Raw genomic sequence first — 9,983 nt, 5'->3', positions numbered from 1 at the left:
TTCCTTCCCGACCCCCAAATATGGCGATCAGCTAAACCCTGAGCATGTGGGCAAGACTCACCAGCCAGACACTCAGAAAGTTCTCTACAGTAATTCCTATAATCCCTCCATTGACCTATTTACCACTGATAGTGAATGATCAATTAGTTACCAAGTTCATGTTATCTCATCAAACCATCCCCTTCATAAACCCATCTAGTTTAATCTTTCACCCCCACTACTTCCCTTGGAAGGCCGTTCCAGAACCTCACTCCTCTAATGGTTAGAAACCTTCATCTAATCTCAAGTCTAAACTTCCTACTAGCCAGCTTATATCCATTTGTTCTTGTGTCCACATTGGTATTAAGCTTAAATAATTCCTCTCCTTCCCTGGTATTTATCCCTCTAATATATTTAAAGAGAGCAATCATGTCCCCCTCAGCCTTCTTTTTTGGTTAAGGTAAACAAGCCAAGCTACTTACAAACCTTTCATAAGACAGGTTTTCCATTCCTTGGATCATCCCAGTGGCCCTTCTTTGTACCTGTTCCAGTTTGAATTCGTCCTTCTTAAACATGGGAGACCAGAACTGCACACAGTATTCCAAACAGGGTCTCACCAATGCCTTGTATAATGGCGCTAACACCTCCTTCTCCCTGGAAATACCTCACCTAATACATCCCAAGACTGTATTAGCCTTGGGGAATGTGTGGGCTATTGACTGGCCTGGTACATGGGATAATACTGATGGGAACTGCTGCTCTTTAAGCTGGTGGCTATTTTGGAACAAGTTTTACCAGTTGCCTTTTGGTGGTGCAATTCTGTTACGGTTATTTCCTCAGAATAGTTGACTGAGCACTGGGAAACATTCAGGAAGTGGGGAGTTAAAAATGCAAACTCTGTATGTATATTTGGATGGGAGTGGATAACTTTCTTGTATATATAATAGGCAGAGGTAGGTAGCAGAAAGAAGCAGCCAGCTATCTCGGATCACGCTGCAGAAATCTGCCAGGTCAGTGGCTGGATGCACGGCATATCAAAGAAGGATTCATTTCATTTTAGGTTTGTTTTGTGAGTTGGACCATAACTTGGGGATCTAGGAAATCTGGAAAGGTCACTTAAAATGTATGGTTTATTTAAATCGCCGCTTCATTTGGGTATGTCTAGTAAACTAATCTACATGGCTCTGGCAACAGAGCCATGTAGTCTAGACATACCCTATTTGTGCATAGATGCTGCAGTTATTCCAACATGTTTTAAATCAGTGTTAACAGAGCACTAATATTGATTCTTCCCTGTTTTTGTCTTGTCAACACAAGGACCACGTTCTAAAATTGTACTCCATTGTCATATCCAGCTCTGTTCCAACAGCGGGGGCAGTACTGGGAACTGTTGTTTAAAGCAGACAGCGGAGATCTATGGAATACAACTATACTTGTCTTGAGAAGAGCTGCATGGTAGCCCAGCAGCTGCCTGGAAACCTTTCTGTCCTGCAACTGCCTTTGTTTCTCCCATGCTGCCAACACAAGTCTTTCCCTCCCTCTCCCATTTGTAGATAATTCCTGAAACCAAAATCTCCAGCTGAGATGGGGAAGATGCTGCTCTGGGCCGGTAAGTGAATCTGATCCCGTCGCAATGATACTTTGAGCATTATGGTGGGGAATCCTGGCCCAGAAATTGAAAGATCCAGATGAGACACAAACAGATTCTTTTCTAAAATTGCATTATGCAGGAGGTCGGACTAGATGTTCCAATGGCCCCGTCTGGTCTTAATAATATCTGAAACTGCAGCATCCCACATGGGCATGTTTTAGCACAGACTTTGCTCTAATGGATTTTGGCTACCTCATGAGATTCACCCGTGTGCAGAAGGCCTTTGCAGCACTTTGAGGGCACGAATGGGGCTTTACATGGTGCTGGCCCCTCTGTGCAGGAATGGATTTCACCCCAAAGGGGTGGGTCCAAAGTGTACAGTGTACCAGACTGACTTTTTTCTAATGCCTTTTCATTTGGTTTGCAGGTGTGGCCATTCTTCTGCAGTTGCGGCTGGGTAAGAATGTCTCATTCCCTGTTTGTCTGCATTGCCTGCATGTCTGGGGACCGATAAATAGGGTCAAATCCCCAGGTCCCTGTTCAGTTTCTCCCCATTCCTAACACAGGCAAAACTGCTGCTGAAATCCATGAGCATTTGGCCAAGAATTTTGCATGAGAATTTTCTCTATGGCTGATATGAGTCTCCTCTCTCACTGGTGTAATTCCTTTGCCTTGGAAGGAGCTACTCCTGATTTACACCAGGGCAAGCCTAAGATCAGGCTTGGACTTTGGGGTTGGCAAAAGATGAGTTTCCAGTAATAGGGACAGGAACAGGAGTCATTTTGTCTGGGTAGGAAACAAGTGTCTTTTCCATGTCAATTGTTCCGTACGTAACATTGGCTCCTTTTATAGTTTGGTGCCTAGTTGCCAAGGAATGCTGAGCCCGATTTTTAAAGTATTTACGCCAGTGCCTAAAGCTGTAGAGAGGGGTCTGCCTCTGGGGAGCTGGGTGCTGAAAATAGGCACTTAAATAACTTTCATAGGGTATGTCTACACTACCCCCCTAGTTTGAACTAGGGGGGGTAATGTAGTCGTACGGAGTTGCAAATGAAGCCTGGGATTTGAATTTCCCGGGCTTCATTTGCATAAAGCCGGCCGGCACCATTTTTAAATGCCGGCTAGTTCGGACCCCGTGCCGCGCGGCTACACGCGGCATGGACTAGCTGGTTCGGATTAGAGGTGTACAGTTAGTTCGGATTAGGAAGCCTAATCCTAACTAGCTAGTCCGTGCCTCATGTAGCCGCGCGGCACGGGGTCCGAACTAGCCGGCATTTAAAAATGGCGCCGGCCAGCTTTATGCAAATGAAGCCCGGGAAATTCAAATCCCAGGCTTCATTTGCAACTCCGTATGACTACATTACCCCCCCTAGTTCAAACTAGGGGGGTAGTGTAGACATACCCATAATCTGCCTCCACCCGAAGTAGGGATTTGAAGTTTGCAGCCCTGAGACATCAGTGCTAATGCAGTATGCACCGGGGGCAAGGAAAATACAGCTCCCAAGCCACCAGATCAGGCCCATGGGAGCCTCCGCCAGGGTCCCAGCCTGCCCTGGCCCCACCCTGCGCTCAGAGGAGGTCTCTGAACACTAAAAGAGCTGGTGGGGTGGGAGGTTAAGATGCTTTACAGCCCAGCCAATGGGAGCTGCCTGTTTACAACACAAGCAGCATGGGAAGTCCCCCTTCCTTCTACTAGCTCACAGCATTCAGAGTCAGCTATACTTGACTTCTGCAGCCAGTGCAGGGGTGTGGAAAGGAGGGGCCCTGGCTGAGAAACCACTTGGGCTGCTGGCTGGGAGTGCCTCCCGGCCAGAGCCTGCTTCTGCCACCCCAGCCCGGCCCTTACCCCTTAACTCTCTGTGTCCCTACCCCAATCAAACCCTCTGCACCCTTACTCCTGCACCCCTACTCTTCCCAGACCTTGTACCCCTTCCTACACCCCGCCTTCAAGTCACAAATCCCTCTCAAACCTTGCACCCCAACCTCCTACCCCTGGTCACAACCCAAAACTCTGCACCCATCTTGCACTCCTGGCCCAGGTCACAGCCCCTTCCTGGACTCTGCACCCCCCTCTTACTCCCTTCCTCCAGGTCACAACGCCTTTCCCGATCCTGCATCCCCTCTTACACCCCAGCCCCCTGTCACAACCTCCTCTTTCATCCAATCTCCCTGCCAGGATCCCAATTCCTTACTCCAAGTTCCCTTCTGCACCCAACCTCCATCCCGGACCCCACACCTTCTCCACTAATATCATGGAGGAGTGTGTCCCTTGACAGTGTACCAAATTATTGGAGTACTAATGGACACTAGTGCCATCACATTTTATTTTTATTTTATTTTTTACCAGGCTCAGCGTACAAACGTGTGTGCTACTTTACTAACTGGTCTCAGTACCGGCCAGAAGCAGCCAAGTTCACTCCAGAAAATGTGGACCCTTTCCTGTGTACCCATTTGATCTATGCTTTTGCTGGGTTGGAGAACAATAAGATCACCAAGGTCGAATGGAATGATGAAACCCTCTACCAACAGCTTAATGACCTGAAGCAGAAGTCAGTAACATCTAATGTGTAGAGGATTTTAAAAATGAGTTAATTTCAATGTGACCTATAAACGAATAACGTGGAGGCTTGTTCCCCTTTTTGCTTCCTTGTGCTGAAAGGTTTTTTTTTTCTTGCTTATTTTTTATTCTTAGAAATAGTCAGGATGCCAAAATTGTATCTGTCCTTAGTTTTTAGTTTTAGTCACGTTTGGGTTACTCAAAAATGTGGTTTGGGAAATGGGTTTGTAAAGTCCTTTTTAAAGAGAACATTTTGATAAACTCGCTTTTGGTAAAAACAAACCAAATCCAAAGTTTTTTCACAGTCTGAGTACAAATCACTTTCTCTGCCACTAAAAAAATTAGTCTTCTCTGATATCTTTCATATTAAAACCTTGCTAGTTCACCAGCTGTCCACAGAGTTCCCTAGGATAGACAGGGTCTCAATTTATAATTTAAACAGCAATCAGGACCCCATTGAGAAGGAGGTGTGAGTAGAGGAGATTGTTTAAAAACTCACAACCATATTTTTAAATCAATTGATTTTATCGTTATATATTTTGTTCATTTAATCTCATACTCTCCAACTCTTTTCTGCTTTCTAGAAATGGGAACCTTGTCACACTCTTGGCTGTTGGAGGTGGAAACTTTGCTATCCAGAAGTAAGAACTTTTCCCTTTGCTTTTTAAGATGGTGGGGATGGCAAGGCAGAGCACTCTACACCCCTTTAACAGTTGTGTTGATTGTTAACCAAGACAGTGGCAGTCACACAACATTGGAATGGCAGAGCCAGGAAGAGAACCCAGGTCCACTGAACCCCAGTCCAGTGCTTTGTCTATAAGAGCATGTAATTTCTTACTGCATGAAGAGGAAGGGTAGACCAAACACTAGCATGGGACCCAGGACATTTGGGGTCTTTTCTGAACTTCACCACTGACCTGCTGCGTGATCTTGGGGCCATCAGTTCCCCCTCTGTGTCTCAAATTCCCTTAATACCCTTGGTCTGTCTTGTTTTTTTATATTGGAGTGAAGATAGTTGCATGGTGTTAACAGAGGAGGATAAAGATGTGGGCTGACAAACGATAAATACAAGGTCTTCATACTCTCAAGTTTGGTGGAGATAACTAATTAATAGTGGATTCTCAGCTATATATTGCTAGTGACAAAAATGGAGGTGATTAATGGAAGTGGGTTTGAATTATACTGTTATGCATTAGGACAATTATATTTATGAAAGGGAAACTGATCAAGTGTGCTGTTGCATGTGTTGGTATAAAGAAAACAAAACAAAACAACACACCAAAACCTCAAAAAACAAAAACAACCCAATGGGCCACATTGCCTAAGAATGATCTTTTTCCAGATTCACTGAGATGGTTTCCACACAAGCCAATCGTAAAACTTTTACTGACTCGGTGATCGTGTACCTCCGTAAGTTTGGGTTTGATGGGATCGATCTGGATTTTGAATTCCCGGGCTCTGGAGGCAGCCCCCCCGAGGACAAACACCGCTTCACCATCTTGGTTCAGGTGAATAGATGTCAGCTGGAGTGAGGCAGATTAGCACCACCGAGTTGTGTATCAGCAGTGCTTACATTGGCACTGCATGGTTTTAGCTCCCTTTTACTTCCTTGAATGCAACTATTGTACAAATATGGTGCTAGACCTGATGTAAGATCCTTTTCCACCTTTGTAAGGGTTTGGGGACAATCAGCCGTGGAAGGAACATTGGGAAGATCATTAGGAATTTATAGGAAGGATCAGGGATGTTTCTAGATCACTATTCATAGCTGGACATGAATGACTTTTTAACCAAAATTGCTAATGATCAATGCCCTCATTTCTGTTTTCAGGAAATGCTGGAAGCCTTTAAAGCTGAGGCTGCAAGCACTGGACGCCCCAGACTTTTACTTACCGCAGCGGTATCTGCTGGCAAAGGAACTATTGATGCTGGATATGAAATTGCAGAGATAGGGAAGTGAGTGGACCGGTTCTCACTTTGTGCTTACTATGTTCTTGGTCTGGTTCTCTGTTCTCATGCCCTTTGCATCATCATTAGTACCTGTGCAAAGTAGGTGGGTGCAAAACACGATCAGATCACAAAGGTAGCAGTTATATGCCCTCTGTGTGGGCATAAACAGCAGCATAAGGTGCGGGACAATGGAGATTCAAGCCCCCCAAATCATGTTCATCCTTCATACTGCCTGCTGACTCGTTTAGTCCTTCAGGAAATCACATTTCTAACCTGCTTGTTTCTTTTCTGTTGTTTTATTTGATCGAAACCAGGGTTCTGGATTTCATCAGCGTGATGACGTACGACTTCCACGGAGGCTGGGACCGCTTCACGGGGCACAACAGCCCACTCTATGTAGGCTCTGCTGACCAGGGGGACTTCAAGTACTTCAACTGCGTAAGGGGACAGGCAGCAGACTCCCTTTTGATTTTCCCAAAAGGGCGCTGGGAGAAACGGGCCCTACTGACAAACGGGTTTTCTGTTTGGATTTCTGCAGAAATTCGCCATGGAGTACTGGCATAGTAACGGCGTCCCCGCTGAGAAGCTCGTGATGGGATTCCCCACCTACGGGCGGAACTTTCGGCTTACCGGCAGTGACACATCTGTCGGTGCCCCAGCATCTGGGGCTGGGTCTTCAGGCCCTTACACCCGGGAAGCTGGTTTCTGGGCTTATTATGAGGTGAGAAACTTCCGTAAATGAGATTTTTGTGGCCCAGATCCTGAGGTGGTGTAAATGGAGCTAGTTCCATTGGCCCCAATTCTTATCCTAAGATGCCTTTACATCACACTGGAAGGGCAAAGAGGCCAGGACCCCTTTATACTGCTGGCGAGGTAGAGAGGCCTTAGTGTAAATGAGACTCAGAGGTGTCGATTTCAGTGGATCTATGCCCATTTGTATAAGCGGAGTCTCTGGCCAATAGTTAGTGTCTTATGGGATGTACTTTTATGAATTCTAGGTGACACGTTTTGCTTTTACTCTTGCTTGTAGCTGAGTTTCTGTCTCTTGTCTAAGTATCTCTTTCTTTCTGTACTCTGGATGGGTTCCCTTCCACTTATTCCGGAGTTGCTGTGCAGGAGTGTTAGCAGGCTAGATCTTTAGCTCTGGAAAAACGCCATTCACCTCAGATCCCAAATAGGAGGTGGGGCAAAGTTGGTTCTACCATAGCACCTTCTCCCTATTCATAAAGCCAGTTCAGTCCCTGTTAGAAATTAATGTCAGGCTGCTCTAAGCTGTTCCTGCTGCTGCAGAGCTGAGAAGGCTGTTCTGGGAGATTGGGGTACAGCTGTGATGTGGCCGCATCCTGTCTGCTCAGCTGTGCCACTGACAGCCTGCAAGGCGATGGTCAGGAGGGGTACACCGACTCTACACCACCAGAGTAACTCTTGGCTGGCCACTTAACATTACAGACTACAACGGGGACAATATCTAGCCCGTGGACTTACCCTCTGGCTCCTGAATGAGGTTCATTTTGTGTTCCCACCATGCTGTTTTGGCAGATCTGCACATTCCTAACGACAGCTGAGGTGCGATGGATTGATGACCAGAAAGTCCCCTATGCCGTGAAGGGGAATGAATGGGTGGGATATGACAAGAAGTGCAGCTTTAAACACAAGGTAAGATCTTTAACATTTTCTAGTGAGCTTTACTGACATTCTGCTCCTGCTCTCGGAAAGCGCTTACCTTCAATGCTGTGTATTTCAGAGTCTCTTAGCAAAGGGATATATTTGCAGCATCATTCACATGGCTTTAAACCACTATGAATGTGATGGGGATGTTTCCCAGAGCATTTCTTTCTGAGCTGGGGTGCTCTGCTGCATCGCTGATCACTGCGCCATGGCTGTGTACCCAGTTACTTATTTCAGGCTGTACTGAAATTCCTAAAGGAATTCTTAAGCAGCTGTGGAAATGTGACCGATAGTTGTGGGCTTTTTGTTGGGCAGGTGAAATACTTGAAGGAGAAAAATTTCGGCGGTGCCATGGTATGGGCCATTGATCTGGATGATTTCCGGGGCACTTTCTGCAATGAAGGAAAGTATCCGCTAATAAGTGAACTGAAGAGACTCCTCGAAACGAACGGTAAGCTGGTACTGATTATTATTGCAGGCTGAGATAATTAGAAAGGTCAGTGCAGATTGCACCTCTAAAATCTGGGACTCTCTGATCCGGCATGACCAGGGATGTTCCAGGATCAGAGTGTGCTGGTGTGCTGGGGGGATTGAGGGTCCAGGAGCCCGGTTCTATTTGGGGGTGGGGCGGTGATATGTGGCTCTACGGTAGTTGGGGAGAGTGGGAGCTGGAAAGTGAGACGTTCAGCTCAGCTGTGCTGGGGGGCGGGTGGGAGCCAGCGTGAGGCTCTGCTGGGCTGCGGGAAGTGAGGTGGGAACTAGTGCACATCTCAGCTGTGCTGGGGGCCAGGAGCCAGAGCACAGCTCAGCTGTGCTGGGGAGGGCAGGAGACGGTGAAGGGTTCAGTTGTGCTGGAAGGGGAGCCAGGCCGCCCAGTGGGGGGAGCAGCAGGGGAATAAAAAATGGCCCCTGATGAGGGATTTTTCCAGACCAGAGGAGTTCAGTCAGGTTCCGAGGGTGCCAGACCAGGCAGGTCCAACCTGTATATGTTTCTCAGCCTGCTGGGGGGAAATTCCTGCTGGGTCTGCAGAGGCCCAAAGCAAGGACTAGTCATCAGTACAGGGGACAGGTAGAAGTAAAGCACTGACTCATGTACCTGGATGTCCTGTTTCTATTTGCAAGTGCTGGCCATGTGGTAAATGTGATCTTTGGAAAACGACTGCTGAGGCAAATTGAGAATTTTGCCATGGGTGGTGTCTTGATAACACTGAGCTGCTACTTAGCACGTTGCATTGTGGAGGAGCTTTTTGACACAGTTAATTGCCACAACATATATAAGACAGACAAAAACATTATTTGCCCCATTTTACAGATGGGAAAATTGAGGCACGGGATTACTATGTGACTTCATCAAGGTTACAGCCTGCTCGTTAATCCAGAGCCAGGAGTATGGGTCTATCAGGCCTCTGAGACTCGCTTGTCAGTGTATACGAATCATGGCTGCTCTGTGTCTGGTCTGCAGAGGATGTGAATCTGCAACAGCTTTTACCTTTTAGCCTTTAGCCCAAGTCATGCTTTTAGACCAGGAGGTCCCAGGTTTAGTCCCAGGTTCGGAACACGATACCAGTCATTACTACTCATGAAGTGTAAGGGCCAGAAGCACAGACAAGCATGCAAGAGATGCATGTAGATGTAGTGCAGCCGTATATGTTAATGTACTGCTAATTATTCATTTTAGATCCGATCGTGCCAGACTGCCCTACAGGTATCCCTGCAACAAGCCCTCCAGGAGATATTCCACCTACGACGGGGGGAGATGACAACTTTTGTGCTGGCAAACAAGACGGCATCCATGCCAACCCCCAAAATAATACAAAATTCTACATGTGTACTGGGGGCCGGACTTACCATTTTACCTGTCCAGCAGGCCTTGTCTATGATGACAGCTGCAAGTGCTGTAACTATCCAAAATATTAGCCCCGTCCCTTGCTCAGGACAAACACCGATGAGTAATATATCGTAACTCGAATCATCCCCGCTGGCAGCGTCCCTTGTGGCTCATCAAAGAAAACCCATTCGTTGGAATAAGGCATTAATTTGTGTGTTGCCTGCTGTGTGATTGGTGACCCTGCTTTGAACATAATAAATAAAATTCTTTGTGTTCTAGAGTGTCTTCTCTGCCAATGCTTCACAAAACTGCTGTAGCAAGATGAAGGCCTACAACATAAGCCCATGCAGCACAGGCCTGGTCTGAGGCCTGAAGCCTAGCTAACAATGGATAAAACATGACTAACATAAAGC

The 9,983-nt window shown here is 46.7% G+C and overlaps 1 protein-coding gene across 2 annotated transcripts; it reads left to right on the top strand.

The window, feature by feature from the left end:
• The first annotated feature begins 920 nt into the window (after nucleotides 1-920).
• Nucleotides 921-9,848, top strand: LOC102449541 (acidic mammalian chitinase-like). Of its 2 annotated transcripts, none has more exons than XM_014577162.4 (12): nucleotides 921-989; nucleotides 1,533-1,588; nucleotides 1,998-2,027; nucleotides 3,915-4,116; nucleotides 4,709-4,765; nucleotides 5,467-5,632; nucleotides 5,956-6,080; nucleotides 6,389-6,512; nucleotides 6,613-6,795; nucleotides 7,614-7,730; nucleotides 8,058-8,193; nucleotides 9,421-9,848. In XM_014577162.4, the coding sequence occupies exons 2-12, from the start codon at nucleotides 1,564-1,566 to the stop codon at nucleotides 9,657-9,659; spliced, it is 1,404 nt and encodes a 467-aa protein (XP_014432648.3). In that variant the 5' UTR covers nucleotides 921-989; nucleotides 1,533-1,563; the 3' UTR covers nucleotides 9,660-9,848. The 2 variants fall into 2 exon arrangements, with proteins under 2 accessions (XP_014432648.3, XP_014432649.3); XM_014577163.4 differs by having other exon boundaries at nucleotides 926-1,039.
• Nucleotides 9,849-9,983: the final 135 nt, after the last annotated feature.

Source organism: Pelodiscus sinensis, chromosome 27 (genome assembly GCF_052426305.1).
Source record: "Pelodiscus sinensis isolate ZL-2025 chromosome 27, ASM5242630v1, whole genome shotgun sequence".
In the NCBI taxonomy this organism is placed as follows: Eukaryota; Metazoa; Chordata; order Testudines; family Trionychidae; genus Pelodiscus; species Pelodiscus sinensis.
This window is presented reverse-complemented; position numbering and strand designations above follow the sequence as displayed.

Excerpts from the sequence above, each read along its gene's own strand:
- LOC102449541 (XM_014577162.4), top strand. The coding sequence starts at position 1,564 with ATGGGGAAGATGCTGCTCTGGGCCG. Across the intron at positions 5,633-5,955 it reads GCTTCACCATCTTGGTTCAG|GAAATGCTGGAAGCCTTTAA; the intron begins GTGAATAGATGT and ends TTCTGTTTTCAG. Across the intron at positions 6,796-7,613 it reads GTTTCTGGGCTTATTATGAG|ATCTGCACATTCCTAACGAC; the intron begins GTGAGAAACTTC and ends CTGTTTTGGCAG.